We start from the raw sequence: 24,006 nt of genomic DNA, 5'->3' as shown, positions 1-24,006 counted from the left end.
GTTCGAAGTAGTTGATGTCTCCGAAGTAGTAGTAATTAATTGTCAATGGTGGGTAACTATCGGGAAGAAACACTCACCTTTCAGGAAGAACAGCCTCGATGCAATCAGCCGTTCCACAAAAGTCGTCAACCCCGTAACTGCGTGCCACCGTCGGCGAAGCCGCCGACAGAATTCCGTACAGTTCATCAGTGCCCTTCCCTTTAACCGTCACGTTAAATTGCCAAAAATTATCTAAAATCAGCGAGAGCCTGTGTCACTAGCGGAGCTGTAACGCCAGGCAATGTCGCAATCGTCTGTTCCCTCTGTTGCCGGAGAAACGCCTCACGAACTGCCAACAACAAAAAATCTCCTTTCAACTTCCTTTGTTTCCAAAAGGACGCCGATTCGAATAATAAAAGAACAAAAAGAACGGTGAAGGGGAGAGGGCTGTTTCATGTCTCAAACTGCGTGAGCGGTATGCGTTGCAATATTTCTTTGTGTTTCTAAGACACATTTACATGTACAAATAATGAGTGGCATACAGTATATAAAACCAGTTGCATTTATGCAGCCGGTTGCTGATTATTTCAATGTATCCAATTACAGTTGCTGAAGATGGTTAAAATACTAATATCAGCTTTGGTTGTAATTGGTTCAGGAGTCCGTTTTATTGCCACAGTATTTTTTTTTTGCAATCATACGTGTACCAATTTCTGAAGAAATTACTTCAGCGTCCCAGACGTGTGTTAATATATTACTGTCTTTGCACCCCGCCCCCACCCTCCCCCGCCCCACCCTAGGTATCATCACTCCTAGGGGTGCAACTTTATCGGGACTGTCACCAATGAGGCAAGCGATTCTGAAAGCTATGGACTCTTGTAAATGTCGGTCGTTATCGAATACTGTTACATCTCATAACTTCTCTCCCCAACACCCACCCGCTGAGGTGGTAGGTGTATAGTAAGCGACTGCAGTATTATACAAATAATTATACAAATAATGGGTCATGTATATACAAAATATCCTGAGTTATGCTGCTATGTCACTCGTTTTTCATCACATCTTCTACCCCTATGCGAGATAGGCGGTTCTCGCACCTTTAGAAACCTTCGGGGACGTGCCCACAACAGCTCATATTTTCGTCGCAATCAGACGAACCATATAGGAATGCATAGAAGACGAACCAACAATCATTTATTTTTATACTTTAGACTAGCTGTGCCTGGCATGTTTTGTAATGCCTCTTATTATTTCTAAGTACGTGGGCGCATACAAAGCAGCCACATTAAATGTGCAAAATATGTGAAAGACAGTCTTTTTGGTGTACTAAATTAAAATTGAAAAAGCTTCTTCAAGAGTTTTGGAAGACATTTATTATCTTTCCTTCTTCAGTAAGAACAAATAAAGCTTTAGCTGACCCACTCCTCAGCATGCAATATGCAATTGAGAAGTTTAAAAGCATGAATATTACAGATTTAATCAAAACCTTGAAGTGACCGACCTTTTGTTGCGTTGATTGTGCTTGGGAATGCAAGGCAAACGCAGAACTCAGTCAGAAGCCCAACGGCATAGCACTGAGAATGATGAGAGTACGTGGAATCAGCACAGCTTCTCCTTTAACTTGCCTTTCCGAATTATCGCTTCGATGACGTTTGACATCAGTTTGTTGAGAGCGAGCCCGTTTCCACCAAAGAACCGTGTCACGTCTTTTCACCCAAAACCCTCAGCCATATGCGTACTAGGGACGTCTTACTGTCACAGCAGATTTTATCTCACAGCAAATGATACATGCACTGACTTTGCTAGAAGTTTCTTGAGGCGTTATAAAGATATGTCCTGACCTGGCAACGCCTTGCACTCCCTTCCCCCGCCTTCTCCCCCGTCACTCTTGTCCCCATATCTAAGAGTGAAGCGTCATCTTTACTGTAACCAATAACTCTCACAATCCTAAAGCTATGGATTTTATGTTAATACTCGTCGCTACCGTATATTTTTACATGTCACCTGTTCTCATCATCACCTTTACTTCTAGCGATCTTTCCGGTAGATTACCGCCACAGTGTTTTTATGCGAATAATTGTACAAATAACGAATCACATATGTACAACATTGATTGAAATTGCTCCAGCTAAGCTTCTATGCCACTCCCTTTTCACCCGCAACCCGCAGAAACCTTCTCGGGCGTGTGCATAGCAACTCACCAAAGTTTCATCGCCGACCGGTGAAAGGTATAAGCGCATTAGAACAAACAAATATTCTTTTTTGTGCATTAAATAGTTTCTGGATTTTAAAGAGAGTTTTAAAGTCATCAGTGTCAGTAGCTTATTATATGCCTGCAACTGCTGTAAATCTGGATTTTCATCTCTTTAAAATATCTCCTAAGACAAGTTGCAGGATCGGTGAGACCAGCGTGTTCCTCCATCTCTCCGAAACCCAAACTGATCATTCCTGGGGCTGTTTTCTGCCATCCGCAGATACTTAGTGTTACTGTTTTACAACCATGTCATAATAAACTGCCAGTCCACCAATAAACCTGTCATCTAACCTCCATTCATATCAATAAGCATAAAATGATTCCTAATAACAGTTGCATTCGTTAATATTCACAGTTTAAACTCCCACTCTCAAAAAGCCATCTCTTTACTTCTCTTCCCAATTTCATTACTTTTGTCACTCACGTTGTTCGCGTTATCTAAATCGGCCGAGTCGGTCATGTCATTAATTTTAAAAGCATTGCTCTGACCAGCGGCATTCTATCACCGCACTTGTCTGCACATGCATTCACCTCAGCGTTTGACATTATACTTTCTGACCGTCCAATATCGGTTACCAATCAGTCAATTGATATGCTCCCAACAACAGCATCTACAACCCATGTTTATTAAATATTGAAATATTCTAAAAGACGAGTAATGAACAATGTAAGAATAACTCAGCAAATACAATAAACGGGACAGCAGATGTGATACGCACTAATGAGCCAAAATATTAATAACCACCTGCCTAATAGGAGTTCGGCCTATAGAACACAATACAGGGTGATTCAAAAAGAATACCACAACTTTAAAAATGTGTATTTAATGAAAGAAACATAATATAACCTTCTGTTATACATCATTACAAAGAGTATTTAAAAAGGTTTTTTTCACTCAAAAACAAGTTCAGAGATGTTCAATATGGCCCCCTCCAGACACACGAGCAATATCAACCCGATACTCCAACTCGTTCCACACTCTCTGTAGCATATCAGGGGTAACAGTTTGGATAGCTGCTGTTATTTCTCGTTTCAAATCATCAATGGTGGCTGGGAGAGGTGGCCGAAACACCATATCCTTAACATACCCCCATAAGAAAAAATCACAGGGGGTAAGATCAGGGCTTCTTGGAGGCCAGTGATGAAGTGCTCTGTCACGGGCTGCCTGGCGGCCGATCCATCGCCTCGGGTAGTTGACGTTCAGGTAATTACGGACAGATAAGTGCCAATGTGGTGGCGCTCCATCCTTCTGAAATATGAATTGTTGTGCTTCTTGTTCGAGCTGAGGGAACAGCCAATTCTCTAACATCTCCAGATACTGTAGTCCAGTTACAGTAGCACCTTCGAAGAAAAAGGGACCAAAATCTTTATTGGCTGAAATGGCGAACAAATGTACAACTAAATGAAACTTTATAGCTCCCTTAATTCGCCGACAGATAGTGCTTAGTTCTGCCTTTTGTCGTTGCAGAGTTTTAAATTCCTAAAGTTGTGGTATTCTTTTTGAATCACCCTGTATACTAGCGATTGTGCCTGGCGTGGGTACGACAAGTCCTTGTTAGTCTTTCGGGCGTATGTACCACCAGAAGTCTACGCACAGGATACGCAATTCCCATAAATTACGTGCCGGAGTTTTGTGGGCGCATAGTTGGCGTTCGATAGCGTTTCTGACATGTTCCAGTGGAATCAGATCAGGCAAATTTGGTGGCCAAGACATCAGCATGACTTCACTGTCATCCTCCTCAAACCACGGTAGCACAATTCAAGCCTTGAGATACACAGGGTGATTTTTTTTTCCACCGTCTTCAAACTATAGGGATTGATCGGTGAGAGAATACAGGACAAAAAAGGTCTAATCAACTTATGTGCGGAAATGCATGGTTTCCATGCTAGAAACCATTTATTCAACCATACGTTGTTACAGAGACTGCGGTCTAATACGCGCTGTACCACCCAGCCACAGTTACGGTATGCGCGGTTTCCTCCTAGAGGGAGGTACTGTTCCTCATACGTCATACTCTAGCGCCCTCTCGTGCCATGGGTATTGTTGCGTGCGATTCACTTCTCTTTCTAACTCACCTTGTAGTGGACGTGATACAGCGTTGTACACAATAGTTTCGTACTCGAATCGAGAGCTTGCCGACATGGTGTTCACTTACGGAAAGGCAGATGGCAACGGGCGGCGGGCAGCAAGGTCGTATCAGGAGATCTATCCCCCCCCCCTACAACAACCACAGAATTCAATGTTTGCAACAGTGTTTCGCAGTCTGTCTGAGACAGGATCGTTTCAGGAAGCAGGAAATCATGGAGGACGTACCCGAAATGTTCGGACACCAGACTTGGAGGAAAATGTGGTTAAGACTGTGGAAAGCAATCGCCGTGTCGATACCAGGCAGTTGGCCCACCAGCAAAAGATAAGCCAAACGAACGTGTGGAACATTCTCCAAGTCAATGATTACTACCCTTATCACTTACTAGCGACAGACTTTCCACATCGAGAGCAGCTTTGTCACCGGTTTCTTCACCAGGCGATCACGATTCCGGGATTTGTGCCGGCCGCGGTGGTCAAGCGGTTCTAGGCGCTTCAGTCCGGAACCGCGCGACTGCTACGGTCGCAGGTTCGAATCCTGCCTTGGGCATGGATGTGTGTGATGTCCTTAGGTTTAAGTAGTTCTAAGTTCTAGGGGACTGATGACCTCAGATGTTAAGTCCCGTAGTGCTCAGAGCTATTTGAACCGGGATTTGTGTTATCCATCCTATTCACAGATGAGGCCACCTTTACACGGAGTGGTATCTTCAGCTTTCACAACAGTCACCTGTGGGACAGTATGCAGAACAACGACGGTATGGTGACAGCGAATCATTAGCATCGGTGCAATCGGAATGTGTGGGGCGGGATAACTGGCGGCCATATTTCGGGAGCAGTCTTTCTTAGACGTCGCCTAACAGGACGGAACTATCGACTTTTCTTGCGGGTGATTTTGCCTCCCCTGCTAGAAGAAGTGTCACTGATGATTCGAAGGATTATGTGGCTGCTACATGATGCTGCTCCAGCTCACTTCGCCGTTACCGTCCGGACGCACCAATCTTGTCTTCTCTGGTCGATGGATGCGACGAGGGAGTCTAGTTGCATGGCCTGCTCGTTCACCGGATCTCAACGCGTGCAATTTCTGGTTATGGGGCAATCTCCAAAAGTATCTAGTATGCAGAGCCCATTCCAGATGTGGAGGCAACGGAGCATTCTACCTGTGACATTGTTCGGATGCAGCCTGGCCGATGTGAACGTGTGAGACACAACATGCTACGGCGCGTACACGCATGCGTTGAGGTACATGGAAACCAGCTTCAGCACATACTGTAAATGGGGCTGTGTGGTGCAGCGCCCATTAGACTGCAGTCTCTGCAACAATGTATGATCGAATAAATGATCTCTGGCTTGGAAACAATGCAATTCCGGGAATAAGTTCATTAGACCTTTCTGTTCCGTATCCTCTTATCGATCAATCTCTAGAGTTTGTACACGGTGGAAAAAATCACACCGTAGACAGCTGTACAGATTCCAACGCCGTCGGAACACCAAGCATGAAGGGATGCCGGCGTCCCGTAATAATGTTTAAACATTCCACAGTTGCCATGGTGCCTTCGATTACTACCAAAGGTCTCGTGGAAGCCCAAGTGAATGTTCCCCCCACCGTGGAGCGGTGCACGTTTCGATCACCCATTCGCCTGGAAAACGGCGTTTCCGGACATGCCAACTGAGATGGCGTATAAGAAACGTGGTTCATCCGCATAGACGTCTCGTTTCTATAGACCCACAGTCAAATCCTCGTGATCCCGTGGGCACTGCAGTCATAATTGAAGGTGTCGTTTGGTCAACATGGGAACACGTAGGGGTTGTCTGCTTCGCATCTATGTGCGTTGAATGATGTGCTCTGAAACACTTATCCCTACACTAGCATTTTACACTGTCGTCAGATTTGCCACAGATCGCCGCTTATGCTGTTTCACAGAGCAAGCAACCCTCCAACTTCCACGTTTTGTGATGAGGCGTGGATATCCCTTGTCTCCTCCTTGTGATTTCAGTGTCCTTCAGCCACTTTCCATAGATGCTCACGACAGTAGCACACGAGCAGACGACCAGCTCCACCTTTTCCTACATGTCATCGTCTATTAACTATCCTCCCTAAGTCACAGTTGCACGTATAAAAAATAGATTTTCCCGTTTGCGTCCCGAATCATCGCCAGAACGATTCCCCATTCGTCTCTGCTCGGCTTAGGGCCTATACTCTTTTCTAACCGCATCACGTACCCGTGACGTCATCAGGCGGCATTCGGGCTCGCAGAGGACAATGGTTCAAATTGCTCTAAACACTACGGGACTTAACATCTGAGATCATCAGTCTCCTAGACTTAGAATTACTTAAAGCTAGCTATCTTAAGGACATTACACACATCCATGCCCGAGGCAGGATTCGAACCTGCGACCGTAGCAACAACGCGGTTCCGTACTGAAGCGCCTAGAACCGCTCGGCCACTGCGACCGGCAGAGGACAATGGTAATATTGTTTTGCTTCATTTGTGCTCTTGAAGTGTAACAAACTGCCGTGTTTACGTTGCCATACTTTAGAAGTTTTACGTCCATAAAATAATTCAATAGCTATTTTTAAGGCATTCTTGCATGTACTATTGTGAGCAATATGTGATTCATGTTTGTTTTTGTTCTCAATCTCTTGCAGCAAGTTCCTGATGAATGCATTTCTGTTTTGGCATCTGTCTGTCGTACCATCAGCTTGGCAAATCTTCACATGTGCTTCCCAGAGGCGAAATACTGGCGCCAGTCACGTTCGATGCCAAAAGCTGCGAGTCCGTATGTGGAAATTTATCTAGGTAAATATATGTTTTACACTTCCAATTTATGTGTTCCTTAGTTTCTTCACAAACCAAAAGTTATTTTGAGAAATGCTCAGTTTGTAAGACATAATATTAAACCACATAAATACCTCGGACAAAATGGCTCAAATGGCTCTGAGCACTATGGGACTTAACGTCTGTGGTCATCAGTCCCCTAGAAGTTAGAACTACTTAAACCTAACTAACCTAAGGACATCACACACATCCATGCCCGAGGCAGGATTCGAACCTGCGACCGTAGCAGCCGCGCGGTTCCGGACTGCACGCCTAGAACCGCTAGACCACCGCGGCCGGCATACCTCGGACATAACAGCCACGTGTCTCAATACATAAAAATTGGTAACTGGGAAGTAAGAACGATAATTTACCGTTGTTATGTCACAAAGAAATGATTGCACGTAAAACTTCCAAAAATATGTAATGTCTGTGTCACATCCTTACATCCGAAAGTGATTATACGTCTCATTGTGAACACAATGGTGCGTTAGGATCTCTATGACACTCTCAAAAAAGTTAGAGCTCCCACATAGCGTCTACATCTACATCTACATGGCTGTTCTGCAAATCACACATAAGTGTTTGACAGAGCGTTCATCGAACCACTTTCACAATAATTCTCTATTACTCCACTCTCGAATAGCGCGCGGAAAAAACGAACACCTGTGTCCTTCCACGCGAGCTCTGATTTTCCTTGTTTTATTATGATGATCGTTTCTCCCTTTGTAGGTCGGCGTCAACAAAATATTTTCGCATTCGGAAGAGAAAATTGGTGATTGAAATTTCGAGAGAGGATCCTGCGGCAACAAGAAACGCCTATGTTTTAATGATGTCCACCCAAATCCTGTATCATGTCCATGACATCCTCTCCCCTATTTCTCGATAATACAAAACGTTCGCCTTCTTTGAACTTCCTCGATATACTCCAGTAATCCTGTCTGGTAAGGATCCCACACCGCGCAGCAGTACTCTAGAAGAGGACGGACAAGGGCAGTGTAGGCAGTCTCTTTAGTAGATCTGTTGCATCTTCTAAGTGTTCTGCCAATATTTGTTCTTTCCAATTTAAGCTGTTTGTAATTATCGTTCCTAGGTGTTTCGTTGATTTTACCGTCTTTAGATTTGATTGGTCTATCGTGTAATCAAAGTTTAACGGAATACTTTCAGTACTCATGTGGATGACCTCATACTTTTCGTTATTTAGAGTCAACCGTTAGTTTTCGCACCATACAGAAATCTTTTCTAGATAATTTTGCAATTGGTTTGGTCTTCTGATGACTTTACTAAACGACAAAAGACAGGAACAACCTAAGACGGCTTCTCAGATAGTCTACTAAATTCCTAAATCGTCTACATACATAAGGAACAGCAGAGGGCCTACAACACTACCTAGGAACACCAGAAATCACTACTGCTTTACTCGATAACTCTCCATCAGTTGCTACGAACTGTGACCTCTCTAACAGGAAATCGCGAATCCAATCACATAACTGAGACGATGTTCTATAAACACGCAGTTAGATTACAAGCCGCTTGTGAGTTACGGTGTCAAAAGCCATCTGGAAATACGGTATCAATTAGAAATCCCTTGTCGAGAGCACTCAACACTTCGAGTGAATAAAGAGAATGTTTCACAAAAACGATGTTTTCTAAGTCCATGTTGACTATGTGACAATAGCCCGTTCTCTTCGAGGTAATTCATAATGTTCGAACACAACATATGTTCCAAAATCCTTCTCCCGATCGATGTTAATGATATGGGCGTGTAATTTAATGGATTACTCCTATTGCCTATCTTGAATATTGGTGTGACGTGTGAAACTTTCCAACATTTGGATACGAATCTTTCACCGAGCGAGTGGTTGTATATGATTGTTTAGTATGGAGTTATTGCATCAGCATACTCAGAAAGCAACCTAACTGGTATACAGTCTGGACCGGAAGACTTGCTTTTATTAAGTGATTTAAATTGCTTCACTACTCCGAGGATATCTACTTCTGAGTTACTCATGTTGGCAACTGTTCTTGATCCGAGTTCTGGAATATTTACTTCGTCTTTTTTGCTGAAGCAATTTCAGAAGGCTGGGTTTAATAACTCGGCTTTAGCAGCACTCTCATCGGTGGTATTTGCTTTGCTATAGCGCAGAGGAGGCGTTGATTGTGTCCTGCCGCCAGCGTCTCTTTGGATTTTCTGCCAGATTTCGAGACAAGTTTCGTTGAGGAAACTATTATAAGCATCCCGCATTGAAGTCCGCGCTAAATTTAGAGCTTCTGTAAAATATCGCCAGTCTTGGGAGTTTCGCGTTCGTTTAAATGTGGCATGCTTTTTTCGTTGTTTCTGCAACAGTGTTCTCACCTGTTTTGTGTATCTACATCTACATCCATACTCCGCAAGCCACTTGACGGTGTGTGGCGGAGGGTACTTTGAGTACCTCCATTGGTTGTCCCTTCTATTCCAGTCTCGCATTGTTCGTGGAAAGAAAGATTGTCGGTATGCCTCTGTGTGGGCTTTAATCTCTCTGATTTTATCCTCATGGGCTCTTCGCGAGATATACGTAGGAGGGAGCAATATACTGCTTCACTCCTCGGTGAAGGTATGTTCTCGAAACTTCAACAAAAGCCCGTACCGAGCTACGGAGCGTCTCTCTTGCAGAGTCTTCCACTGGAGTTTATCTATCATCTCCGTAACGCTTTCGCGATTATCAAATAATCCTGTAACCAAGCGCGCTGTTCTCCGTTGGATCTTCTCTATCTCTTCTATCAACCCTATCTGGTACGGATCCCACACCAGTGAGCAGTATTCAAGCAGTGGGCGAGCAAGTGTACTGTAACCTACTTCCTTTGTTTCCGGACTGATTTCCTTAGGATTCTTCCAATGAATCTCAGTCTGGCATCTGCTTTACCGACGATTAATTTTATATGGTAAGTCCATTTTAAATCACTCCTAATGCCTACTCCCACATAATTTATGGAATTAACTGCTTTCAGTTGCTGACCTGCTATATTGTAGCTAAATGATGAAGGATCTTTCTTTCTATGTATTCGCAGCACATTACACTTGTCTACATTGAGATTGAATTGCCATTCCCTGCACCATGCGTCAATTCGTTGCAGATCCTCCTGCATTTCAGTACAATTTTCTATTGTTACAACCTCTCGATATACTACAGCATCATCCGCAAAAAGCCTCAGTGAACTTCCGATGTTATCCACAAGGTCATTTATGTACATTGTGAATAGCAACGGTCCTACGACACTCCCCTGCGGCACACCTGAAATCACTCTTACTTCGGAAGACTTCTCTCCATTGAGAATGACATATTGCGTTCTATTATCTAGGAACTCTTCAATCCAATCACACAATTGGTCTCACAGTCCATGTGCGCTTACTTTGTTCATCAAACCACTGTGGGGAACTGTATTAAACTCCTTGCCGAAGTCAAGAAACACGGCATCTACCTGAGAACCCGTGCCTATGGCCCTCTGAGTCTCTTGGACGAATAGTGCGAGCTGGGTTTCACACGATCGTCTTTTTCGAAACCCATGCTGATTCGTACAGAGTAGATTTCTAGTCTCCAGAAAAGTCATTATACTCGAACAGGGGGGGGGGGGGGGGGTCAGCTGTGCCGATACTATTTCTTTGAATTCAAGCCACATCTGGTTTACACTTACATTGTTAATTTTGAAGGAGTGGAGATTGTCTTTCACGAAAGCGTCAAGCGAATTTTTATCTGCTTTCTTGAACAGGTATATAGTTCCTTTATTTTTGGTGGATTTAGTAGTTACGATATTCAGTTCGCGACGACAGATCTGTGTTCACTTATCGCTTCATGCCTTTCGATGCACGTTATTTGCTCAGAAGTATTTGTGTTGCTAAGAGATCAGGTGTGTTTTCAGAACCGTGTACTGTTCGAGTGGGCTCATGGACTAACTGGACGAAATAATTTTCAGATAATGTGTTCAGCACAGTTCCGGATGATGTTTTATCTGTACCTCCGGGTTTAAACATGCATTTCGCCAACATATAGAGGGGTAAATTTAAGTAGCCACCAAACATCATTGTATTAGTCGGGTATGTGTTTGAAATTAGACTCAAGTTTTCTTTGAATTTTTCAGCAATTGTATCATCTGAGTTGGGAGGTCAGTTAGAAGATCCAGTTACTATTTTATTCCGGTAGCCAAGAAGGATGTCTACCCCTAATGACTCAGAATTATCTACTTCAATTTAGCTACTTCTAACAGCTTAAATCACGCCACTGCCAATTGTATTTTGCCTTTCATTTCTGATCACCGTTGGGTACCTCGTAAATATTTAGGCTTAACTTATCTCCGGCTCTATCCAGCTTTCAGTGCACTTGAGCATCAGTGCTTTCTGTTAGCGCTTGGAGCCCTGATACTTTTCCAGCAGAATTAAGGAAATTTACATCTATTATACCGATGGTTTCCAGATCTACGTCTTTCGTGTGTTCGACTGCACACTTTGATAGAGAAGTCCTTTCTGTTTCCCCAGGCCCTCTAACACAAAAAACCGCCCAGTCCATGCCACACAGCCCCCGCTATCCGTGTAACCGCCTTCTGCGTGCAGTGGACTCTTGACCTATTTAGCGGAACCCGAAACTCCAGCGCCCTATGGCACAAGTCGAGGAGTCTGCATCCTACACGGTCGCAGAACCCTCTGAGCCTCTGATTCAGACCCTCCTCTCGGTTCTGTACCTGAGGTCCGCAATCGGTCCTGTCGACTGTACTGCAATTGCTGAGCTCTGCTTTCATCTCCAAGACTGGCAGCCTTTACCATTTCTGATAGCTACTAGAATCCAGAGAGAATCTCTTCCGATCAAACGCGACAAACATCGTTGGTAACGACATGTGCCACCACCTACAGTTGGCTGCATCCTGTGCTCTTCATGGCATCTGGAAGAACCCGTTCCACGTTTGGAGTGACGCCACTTGGTATGCACACAGAGTGTACATCAGTTTTCTTCCCCTCCTTGTCAGCCATGTCCCTACGGGACCCCATAATGCGCCTAACATTGGAGTTCCCAGATATCAATAATCCCATCTTCTGTGACTGCCTGGATCTTGCAGGCTGAGAGGTTTCCTCTGGAACAGGGCAAGCCACTGCGTCTGGCTGAGGGACATTGATAGCCACAGACAGCATCTGGAATCTGTTTCTCAGACTAACCAGGAATGCCTTACACTCGGCGCTCCTGAAAATCTTTCACAGCCTGCCACACCCCAAGGTGACATCACACTCAACCGTGGGGAGGGGTCAACCTCAATACAATTAGTAACTGGGCTGGCCACTGGCGAGGAGCAATCAGCGGACTCGTGGGTCGTGCTGGACATCCATTGGATCCCCCCGGCTAGTCCACAACACTGATGTCAATCCACTGCAGCCTCAAGCTGTATAACTGAAGCCAACACAACCTGGATTTGAGAGCGAAGTGTCACCAACTCAGCTCGCTTCTACATACAATAATCACATCAAGTAAATATAATTTTTGTCATTGATAAAGTACTCGTACCTTCCCACATAGCAGTTACTAGGTGAATACACATGTTTAAAAGATATAACGCAGGATAGCTTATGTTGGGTTAAGTCATGGCAGAGAGGGGCAAGGGAGTACATGTCAAATTTTCGAAGGTGAAGCAAAGATAACTCTTATTGGGCACTGAATTTTCCTTACAGTATCTCTTAATAAGCTACTCAAACATAACAGGAAAAAGTTTCATAAATGAAATAAAAATTAAATTCTTCCATCAATAAACTCCACGAACTCACAATTTCTATCCTGTCACCCAATTATCAAACAGAATACCAAGTCGCCCTTGTTATGTGAACACTTGAGAGAGAGGGCAACACGGTAACATTTAAACACCATAACACACCTAAGGCAGTGACAATGAAATTTGTGAGTGGATTGAGGATATCTTGACAGGGAAGAATGATTCAAATGGCTCTGAGCACTATGCGACTTAACCTCTGAGGTCATCAGTCCTCTAGACTTAGAACTACGGAATCCTAACTAACCTAAGGACATCACACACATACATGCCCGAGGCAGGATTCGAACCTGCGACCGTAGCAGGCGCGTGATTCCATACTGAAGCACCTAGAACCGCTCGACCATAGCGGCCGGCTTGAACGAAGAGTCATCGACAATGTAGAAGCAACTTCAGGGTTCCTCGAGGGAAATATGTTGGAAGCATTCCTGTCCGTGTTGTAAGTAAATGACATGGCAGACAATATAAATAGCAACATTGGAGTTTTCGCAGATGATGCAGTTATCTATAATGAAAAGCTGCATGAAAAATGTTCTTGAGATACCCATTCACATTTTGATAACATTTCAAAATGGTACAAAGACGCAACTTGCTTTAAAAGTTCATAAATATAAAATTTTATAATCCACAGAATATAATAACGTGAAGGAGATGTGAATCAAAATTTGGGAACACCAAAAATACATCACATTGCTATGCCTCGTCGGCATTCAAAACACCTTCCAGTCATCTCGGAATGGAAAAAATTACGGTCCTGTATGGTACTCAAAGGAATCTTACGCCATACCTCCAGCAAAGTAGTGGCAATTTCCGGTAAAGATGATGGAGGTGGATAGGGATCACGCGCCCTTCTCTCCAACATAGACGACAAAGGCTCCATGATAATGAGATCTGGTGACAGTAGTTGCCAGGGGAGATGCGACAATTCACCCTTGTGCTAACAAAACCAGTCATGGACGATGCGATCTGTGTGTACAGGCACTCTGTCTTCTTGGAACTCATCATCACCATTGGAAGACAAATATTGTACCATGATCAACCAAAATGGTCACGTAATTCTTGGAAGTAATGTGGCCTTGCAGAGTAACCATGGAGCCTATGGAATACCACGAAATATCTGCCCAAATCATCAGCCAACCCCAGCAATGCTTCACTCTTGGCATCAAGCAGTCTGTGTCATAGCTTGGGCGTCATATGCCGGACATAAACTGGACCAGAAGCTGGAAACAGTGTGACACAAGGCTCATACAACAAACGACTCTCTTCCACTGCTCCACATAGGTTTTATGACTTTGGCACGAGGTTTTCCTGTTAAAGGGCCGGCCGCTGTGACCGAGCGGTTCTAGGTGCTTCAGTCCGGAACCGCGCTGCTGCTACAGTCGCAGGTTCGAATCTTGCCTCGGGCATGGATGTGTGTGATGTCCCTAGGTTAGTTAGGTTTAAGTAGTTCTGAGTCTAGGGGACTGATGACCTCAGATGTTAAGTCCTATAGTGCTTAGAGCCATTTACGCACGTCCTGTTACAGGAATTTTCATCACTGATAAGTGGTTTTGGAATTCCAGCTCGTCTTGCAATTCTCAGCTTATGGAGCTCCCTTCATGTTGTTTTGGTGCTGAAAGGGTTCGCGTGTGCGACATTCATTTGTGCAGTGATTTCTGCAGCTATTGTCGTCTTATTTTTCGTCAAAGTTCTCTTCAACGACCGTCCGTTACACACACTTTCGTCTGCGTTGTGAGTTAGCAGATGTTGGTTTTCAGCTTGCCCTTTATGCAGTGTAGATCTTCGGTACGACGTCTCTTGAAATACCACGCTCTTCGGTTACTTTGATTACAGAAGCACACAACAATTTGCCCGCTTTCGAATTCACTTAACTCCGACATAATGTACTCACAACTACCCAGAACGCTGTTATGAAACACTGTTATGACCACGACTGACACTCGCAACGTATTGAGGGCATTGCACAGGTGCCGTTCGTGGTCAAATACAGCAGCGCCCCCTGCATACTTAGTTGCTTGGTTTATTTGGGGAAAGGAACCAAACAGCGAAGTCATCGGTGCTGGGGAGGGAAGTCGGCCGTGCCCTTCCAAAGGAACAAACCTGGCATCTGCCTGAAGCGATTTAGGGAAATCACGGAAAACCTAAATCAGGATGGCCGGCCGCTGGTTTGTACCGACGCCCTCCCGAATGCGAGTCCAGTGTGCGAACCACTGCACCAACTCACTCGGTTTTTGAAGAGAGGGAAGTCTTTTGGTGCAAGATCCCATTATTCTGCTCGGTCAACAATCTCGGTACCCACCGTGCACAAGTTTTGAAGTAGGCCAGTTTTTCAGTAATGGCCATTACTCTGCCTTTGCTGATGGATAACTAGCGGCTCAACCCATCTGTTGTTACCCGGCGGTCGTCATGGACGATTTAGTCGACAAGCTGGATGTTGTGCGATGTCACTGCGGTCTCTGGCCGGTCGTTCCGCTTTGAGTCAGTCATTTGTTTCTCCCTTCAGCTTCTCTACAGCTACGGATCCATCGTTCAACTGTGTTAATCTCGACGGCAACTTCTCCATACAACTTCGTCAGCTTCTCATGAATACGATTGAGAGTATCATCTTTTACAGTAAGGAATTCAGTCACAGGACGTTGTCTTATATGTAAGTCAATATCGGAAATTTTCTAAACTTATACAGTGCTGTCACCTGTTGATGGAGGACACCGTTACTATAGTGGACTGTAGAAGAAGATAAGCGAAACTGCTCCAAATTCATGATTACTACCAGGTGGTAATAATCGAAGTGCAGCTATGCAAGGAGATCTGGTGTTGCTGGTGTTGGCTGTAATTCCAGTGTAGCAGCGAAACTTTGGAGATACACTAAGGCGGTGATGTGGAACCAATTAACATGGGGAAAAAAATTAGCTCCAATTTTGACGACCAGGTACCAATCTGGAACTGTACGGCATGTCGTCAAAATATCCAGCGCTCATAGTGAAGAAATTGTGTAAGTGGTAGCTAATAATAAAATCAACTTTGCGTCTTTCTCACTTCTTTGACCATTTCTACCCACGTTCCTGTTCCTAATCCATTACATATGGGAACATTTCTGTACCTTATATTAATGCCTGGTGTCTCTTCTTTTGGACATGTCTGAAAGAACAGACACCACGTGGGATCCACAGCTGTGATACATATCATGTCTGAGTGGAGATGGCGAAAAAGGAAAGGAATACCAGCGAAATGTAATATGAATGCGAGGACATGTCCGAAAGACAGACATCACGCATTTATATAACTGATTCGCCTTGATGGGCAATGAATCTACATCTTTCATTGCAGATGCATGTCTACGTTCGACATCCAGTGGGAATGTAAAATCAGCGAACGTGGAGGACATGGACGGGGGACGGGGGATAGGTGGCGCTAGGAAGAAGTGTAGGTCGGTCGGGGAGCTTACCGAGATAGACCACGCGTTTACGATAAACACTGTGTCTAGGCGGCTCAGTGGTTAACACAAATGCCTAGTAAGCAAGAGACATCGAGTTCGAGTCCCAGTCTGGCACACATTTTCACTCGTCGCCACTGATCACGCAGTAAGTCCTGATGCAGCTGATATCATTAGTTCCTTCCCTTTCCTTTCTCCCCCCTCCCCCCCCCCCCTCCACCTTCAATTTACTTAATTTCTGTACGTCATTTCTGCAGTCAAAGCGACAGATTGGCACGTGGTGGTCAAAATTAGAAGACATTTTTTTTCAGCGTAAATCGGTTCCGCATTAACGCAATAGAACATCAACCAAGTTTCGCGGTCACACGATAATTGCAGCCCACACTGGACGCCCGTCAGTAGCTTCCCGGTTCATTACCAGTTTAATAATGGAGAAAAAAATACGAGACATTACTTTCTGACTACCTTCATATCTGGAGCTTGGAGACAAAACGGTCCCCCCACCCTTTCCCAACTGCCCCACCTCCCTCGAATGCTCAAGAATCCACGTCTGACGACAAAAGTATAATAGTTTATGGGTCTTCGTTTGGATGAAATGACGTACGGAACAGATTGGCATTCTACGAAACCGATCTCACCTCAAACTGCCTATAGTTAACTATTTTTTAAAAGTATTTGCGGATTAGTCGTTTGCAGCGCTCGCTTTTGACCGACCACCACTGGGAATTTCATGCGAGGAAGTGATAACTGGCTGGGTGAATCACTTCGGAGGTCGGAGAATTGCAACAGTATACTCCTCCAGCAGGACCATGCCTAGTAAAGCACTACGGTGTTCAAATCAACCTTCGGGTTCGTGACAGCTTTGCCTAAAAATACTGGGTTTCACAGATGAATGATGACTTAATCCATACCAACAGTCCACTGACAAATTCATCCACATAAGCCCATAGAAAGGATCACTTCTCACTGTGTTGCGATTAAAAGAGGGCCGGCACAGCTCTATTAAAATTGATTTTCTTTTCTTTTTTTTGCGGGCGATTGGTTGCAACCTTTATAGCCTACACGAATAAATGCGGCTCTGACGCTCACTAAACGAAATTATGAAGAAACTCATTGCTCTTCTTTGCATTTTTTCTACTTACTCTGTCAATACTACATAGTGGTTGCATGAGGTCGTCACCACAGTTGTGATACTACACTCCAGTTCAGAGAAGAAGTCGCATAAGGAGAAGAATTTTTCTGATTCCTAAAATGTTCAGAGTGTTTTTCTGTTTGCTAATTCTTTCATCACGTTTCCAGATAATGTGCTGAAGCCAGTACTGAAGGCGATGTCTCCCCTGCCAATGACCGTGCAGCAGCATGTTGGGGCTATGGTTATGAGAATACTGTGTGAGGCCTGGCTGGACCACATCTACATACATCGCATCAAATTTAGGTAACTTGATCAATGTTCCACAAGAAACATACAGACAAACTGTAGTGACCTAGAGCTAGAGGGAGCTGTGTCACACGTACAAAAAATAATGATTTTTGGGCCATTTTGACAGTCCAAGTATTGTCTTGAAGAGTGTTAAAAATCTCTCGCGATTTATATATCCCACTTGTCATTTACAACCATATACAGACTGAATCACCGAAAACTTGCATCTCAAATATTACGGAAATGCAAACTGCTATTGATGTGAGATTTTCACAGAATGCATTGGTAATCAGGGGCTCGTGTTCTTAGCCAACATACAGATTGTAACAATGCTTAGAAAGTGTATTTTTTGTACAAACGTACACTTTTTAAACAGAACAATGCCTATTGGTATTAACAAACTAAAAGTAGGTAAACCAGAATGTCAGTGGTGTTTGTTGCAAGACTCTACTGCGAGTCGTGTACGAGATATCGTATTTTGAAGTTTCCGTACAGACACTTGTTTGTGTCATTCAACCTGTGTTGTTTCTAGGTAAGATACCGTTATGTTTGCTTACGGTACGCTTGTGTGTTCCTTGAGTGCATTGCAACTTGCTAGTAAGTGCGTGAAAGTCCAAGCAGTAGGTCGTGAGTGGACGATAGGATTTACCAATGCAGAAATGCCGACATGCTCTTGTTGTATGGAGAGTGTAGAAGGAATGCAGTTAGTTCTTTTACGGCGTATGTGGTAAGACATCCCAATAGACGTCAACCACCTCGTGGTCGTGCGGTAGCGTTCTCGCTTCCCACGCCCGGGTTCCCGGGCTCGATTCCCGGCGGGGTCAGGGATTTTCTCTGCCTCGTGATGGCTGGGTGTTGTGTGCTGTCCTTAGGTTAGTTAGGTTTAAGTAGTTCTAAGTTCTAGGGGACTTATGACCACAGCAGTTGAGTCCCATAGTGCTCAGAGCCATTTTCAACCACCTCGTCAATTACTTATCAACCTCTTCCAGCAATTATTTGAAAGTGGTAGTGTAACACACCTAGACAGTATAACGGAAGGAAACAAACGACGACAGAACAGGGTCCGTATCTAATAACCTCGATGTCAATGGGACGTTAAACCTAATCTTCCTTCTTTTTTGCACAAAAGGGGGGAAATTAATCTTGTTGCTGCTGTTGCAGTTGATCTGCACGTTAGCTCCCGCACAGTTGCACGAGAAAGTGGCATGAGTCAAGAAAGTATACAACACACTCTCCTTCGACATAGGTTCCATTCTTATCACATCTCTCTCCGTCAAGAGCTGCGTGGAAACGATCATGAGAACAATTATGGCCAGGTAAATCACCAGAACGTTCACTGTTGGTCCGCTGCCAGACCCCGACGTCTTCATCAGGTGGAACGTCAGCGTCCATGGTGGTGTGGGGGAGTGGACCATCGGCTCATAGGCCCGTTTTACATATATTCATATACGGAACACTGAATGCGCACAACTATTGCAGCCACCTAGCAGACCATCCTCCGCGGATGCTAGGAGACGTTCCTCTGAAGACTAGAAGGAACCTATCGTACCAAAATGACAGCTGTCCGCCTCGGAGTGGCCGCGCGGTTTGATGCGCCATGTAACGGATTGCGTGGCCCCTCCCGTGGAGGCTCGAGTCCTCCTTCGGGCTTGAGTGTGTGTGTTGTTTTTAGTTGGTTTAGGTAGTGTGTAAGACTAGGGACCGATGACCGCAGCAGTTTGGTCCCTTAGGAATTCACACACACACATTTGACAGATGTCCAGCCCATAGTGCACGAAGTACTATAGCATGTCCTCACGAATTGTTTCCAACTCGTTGGATTGGACCCAGAGGACTTGTATCTTGGTCGGCCCGTACCCCGGATTTGACGCCTGTAGCCTTTTTCTCTGGGAAAAGCTGAAAAACGCTGTCTGCAAAGGCATATCAACTACAACTGGTGATATGCAACAACGCATTACTGCATCCTACTCGGACATCTCCGCTGAAATGCTAGCACTATGCTGCAGTCGTCCCATAACAGACTGGAAGCCCGTATTACCTCTGCCGGTGAAAACTTTGGACATAACCTGTGATGGTCAGATGCCTCGTTACTGGTCAGAATCCACATAACTAGTGTACGCAATTGTGTTGTTCTTTAATGTGGGCTACCACACGTATCGTAAAGGTGTCAGTCAGGTAAATTTTCAAAATGTGATATCTCGTAAACGACCCGCTCTAGAATCCTGCAACAAGCACCACTGACGTTCGTTCTAATTTATCCTACTTTTATTTTGTTAATATCAATAGGAATTGTTCCATTTAAAAAGTGTATGTTTGCAGAAAAGATACACTATCTAAGTATTAATAGAATCTGTTTATTACTAACAATAGGAGCCCCTGACTAGCAATCCACTCTGTGAAAACCGCACATCAGTAGCATTTGCCACTTCCGGTGCAAGTTTTAGGTAATTCATCCTGTATAAAAAACAACTCATTTTGAGTTGGTAAGTCTCACAGTGTAAAATGGAGTTATCACACATCTGAAGTTGCTGAGTTGTAAAATTCGTTTCCGCCAACAAAACAACATTTTGAAAATGTATTTTTAATTCTATAGAACAAAAATATACGTAGTACCATACAATTTCATGGTTTCAACATTACTTTAGTGCCTTATAATATGAAACTAATGTAATCCTGTTGTTAAAAAGATTAATGAAAGTTATAATATTTAAACGTTACAAAGCAAACGGGAAATGAAAACTACAGGTAAACATTTCAGCTGCTATTGGGAAGAGACGAGATAATAAATAGTTACTGTAATGATGACGCTGAGCAACGTGAGGACACATTTGAGCACTGAAATTACGAGTCACAGCCCATCACACCAAGTCACCATTCGTTTTATGTTGGCTGAAGAGCATCAAACAGTGGCTGAAGAAATCTAATATTGTACATTTTACTTGTATTTTCAAAAACTTTAAAATTCCGTTCGTAGCACCGATTTAACTTCTTACAAATTAAATTTGTTTCGAATAAGTTAAAATAATAAGTATTTTTCAACGTCTTCTATTTTCCAGTTATCTGCAATGTGCGGAGGACATGCAGAACACAAACGCTTAAAAATATAACATTTCTTGTCAAAAACTGTTTCTATTAAAATCTTGCTGCTCTCTTATTTAACCGCGTTTTGGGCAGCTTCCGCTAGTACTAGGCTCCTCAGTATCTGTACAGCTCGCTCTGAGGTTTCGTAATGATATAAATGTTACTTTTGAAGGTAGATATTTTTAGGTTACGCTTGTAATAACCAGTACGTCGATAGCACAAAAATACAGTATAAAAATAGATTCTGTGGAACAGCTCATTGCACTTTACCTTGTTACTTGTGAATTACTTGCCGTATGGAAATAATTATAGTTTTTTGTTTGCAAGATGGAAAAACCAATAATAATTGCTTTATACACTACTGGCCATTAAAATTGCCACACCACGAATATCACGTGCTACAGCCGCGAAATTTAACCGACAGGAAGAAGATGCTGTGATATGAAAATGATTAGCTTTTCGGAGCATTCACACAAACTTGGCGCCGGTGGCGGCACCAACAACGTGCTGACATGAGGAAAGTTTCCAACCGATTTCTCATACGCAAACAGCAGTTGACCGGCGTTTCCTGCTGAAACGTTGTTGTGATGCCTCGTGTAAGGAGCAGAAATGCGTAATATCACGTTTCCGACTTTGATAAAGGTCGGATTGTAGCCTACCGCGATTGCGGTTTATCGTATCGCGACATTGCTGCTCGCGTTGGTCGAGTTCCAATGACTGTTAGCAGAATATGGAATCGGTGGGTTCAGGAGGGTAATACGGAACGCCGTGCTCGATCCCAACGGCCTCGTATCACTAGCAGTCGAGATGACAGGCATCTTATCCGCATTGCTGTAACGGATCGTGGAGCCACGTCTCGATCCCTGAGTCAGCAGATGGGGGCGTTTGCAAGACAACAACCACCTGCACGAACAGTTCGACGACGTTTGCAGCAGCATGGACTGTCAGCTAGCAGATCATGGCTGCGGTTACCCTTGACGCTGCATCACAGACAGGAGCGCCTGCGATGGTGTACTCAACGAAGAACCTGGGTGCACGAATGGCAAAACGTCATTTTTTCGGATAAATCCAAGTTCTGTTTACAGCATCACGATGGTCGCATCAGTGTTTGGTAGCATCGCGGTGAACGCACATCGGAAGCGCGTATTCGTTATCGCCATACTGGCGTATCACCCGACGTGGTGGTTTGGGGTGCCATGGGTTACACGTCTCGGTCACCTCTTGTTCGCATTGACTGCACTTTGTACAGTGGGCGTTACATTTCAGATGTGTTACGAGCCGTGGCTGTATCCTTCATTCGATCCCTGCGAAACCCTACATTTCAGCAGGATAATGCACGACCGCATGTTGCAGGACCTGTACGGGCCTTTATGGATACAGAAAATGTTCGACTGCTGCCCTGGCCAGCTCATTCTCCAAATCTCTCACCAATTGAAAATGTCTGGTCAATGGTGGCTGAGCAACTGGCTCGTCACAATACGCCAGTCACTACTCTTGATGAACTGAGGTATCGTGTTGAAGCTGCATGGGCAGCTGTACCTGTACGCACCATCCAAGCTCTGTTTGACTCAATGCTCAGGCGTATCAAGGCCGTTATTACGGCCAGAGGTCGTTGTTCTAGGTACTAATTTCTCACGATCTATGCACCCAAATTGCCTGAAAATGTAATCACATGTCAGTTCTAGTATAATATATTTGTCCAATGAATACCCGTTTATCATCTGCATTTTTCTTGGTGTAGCAATTTTAATGGCCAGTAGTCTAATTTCATTTTCTGTTAGATACCTGTAGCATATTCCTAATTAGTGCTAGCCTGTGGAATGTGTATTCCGTGTTCTGGTAGCGAATAGTGCTTTCCACTAGAAACAAGATCACAAAAGCTGCAGTCAATCGTTCACATCATCAAATGTGTCATAATAAACCAGCAAGAAGGAAAGGAGGAAAATTAGTGTCAGTTATCCCATCGGTTATTAGTTATTAAAGATGCAGCACATGGCCAGTGTGGTGAAGCACTGGGAATGAGGGACATTTTCAGTATTCGCCTGAATAAATTCAGGAATAGCATGTTAAACCTAGCTCTGGATGACTTGTTTCCGAATAGGAACTGATTGTGTTAACTGCAGCAGCCACCTTGCTCAGTAAATAATAATAGAAAATGGTAATTGTTATTGTTTACCTGTAGTCTCTTTTTATACCATCGTTTTACACAAAAATATTAGCAGTTGAAATACCTTTGTGTAACGTAGGGCTGTGTAAATTGTTGAAAAAATAAATAAACAAATAGTTGCGTCTTTATAAAAGTTACAACGTAAGCATTCTTCTGCATTTTTTTTACTTTGACCCAATGTTAAAGTAATGCGCTATCCACGCTGCAAGAACAGTTCAATTTGCAACTTTAATTTTCAGCGAATGGGGCGCAGTTCAGTTGCTGATGGACTTCGCCGCGATTCCTACCTGGCTGGAACAGCAGAAGGACGTTTCGTCTAGTATACAACATTACCTCATGAAACACGAAGTGCTGCGACGTTGCGAAGGAGTTGGGCGTTTGCTACTCAGGCGCCCAGGTGAACCGATACCTATGGTGGAACACAAGACCCGATCGCGACAAGGTAATGTCGATCGTTCAAGTGAAAGTGATCTTCACAGGTTAATGCTTATAAGCATCGCTGTGAATTCAGCTGTTTTATTGGGAAATAACTCAGTAGAAAGTGCCTAATTTTTATTCCATAAGCATCAAGGGTGTCAGCGTATATATTAACTACATACCCAAACAGTCAACAATGGTTAATTGGTTTGATAAACGTCGTCTTGTTGTACACTATGAACTGCACTTCAGAACTATTTATTAGCTAGACCGCTATTCTGGCGTACAGCCCTTCGTTAGTGACATCCAATACAGAAGATAAACAACAAGAATAGACTATACTAGGGGAGGCCACGGCATTGGGATCACGGATTTATTTCAAACTTTCTGTACCGCTAGCAGGCCATTAAAACAACGTAATGTGCAAGCACTAAGGTGCATTACACGACCAGTTTCGAGAAAATCGCAATAGAAGTTTAGAGCGTCTATTATGTAACTGATGTACTTGTGCGAAGGTTCTCGTGGTCAAAAGTCATTGTGGTAAAGAGATTAGCGTCTGCGATTTGCAG

The 24,006-nt window shown here is 44.0% G+C and overlaps 1 protein-coding gene across 1 annotated transcript in view; it reads left to right on the top strand.

Moving 5' to 3' along the window:
• The window catches only part of LOC124606841, a 124,606-nt gene that overhangs the window by 85,993 nt on the left and 14,607 nt on the right, over positions 1 to 24,006 (top strand). Inside the window, exons 10-12 of the mRNA XM_047138917.1 lie at positions 6,967 to 7,117; positions 17,652 to 17,787; positions 23,260 to 23,462. Coding sequence (XP_046994873.1) covers positions 6,967 to 7,117; positions 17,652 to 17,787; positions 23,260 to 23,462 — 490 coding nt within the window. The remainder of the gene's footprint in view (positions 1 to 6,966; positions 7,118 to 17,651; positions 17,788 to 23,259; positions 23,463 to 24,006) is intronic.

The sequence above is a fragment of the Schistocerca americana genome, chromosome 3 (assembly GCF_021461395.2).
Source record: "Schistocerca americana isolate TAMUIC-IGC-003095 chromosome 3, iqSchAmer2.1, whole genome shotgun sequence".
Taxonomy (NCBI): Eukaryota; Metazoa; Arthropoda; class Insecta; order Orthoptera; family Acrididae; genus Schistocerca; species Schistocerca americana.
The sequence above is the reverse complement of the archived record's forward strand: the minus strand, read 5'-3'. Positions and strand labels throughout refer to the sequence as shown.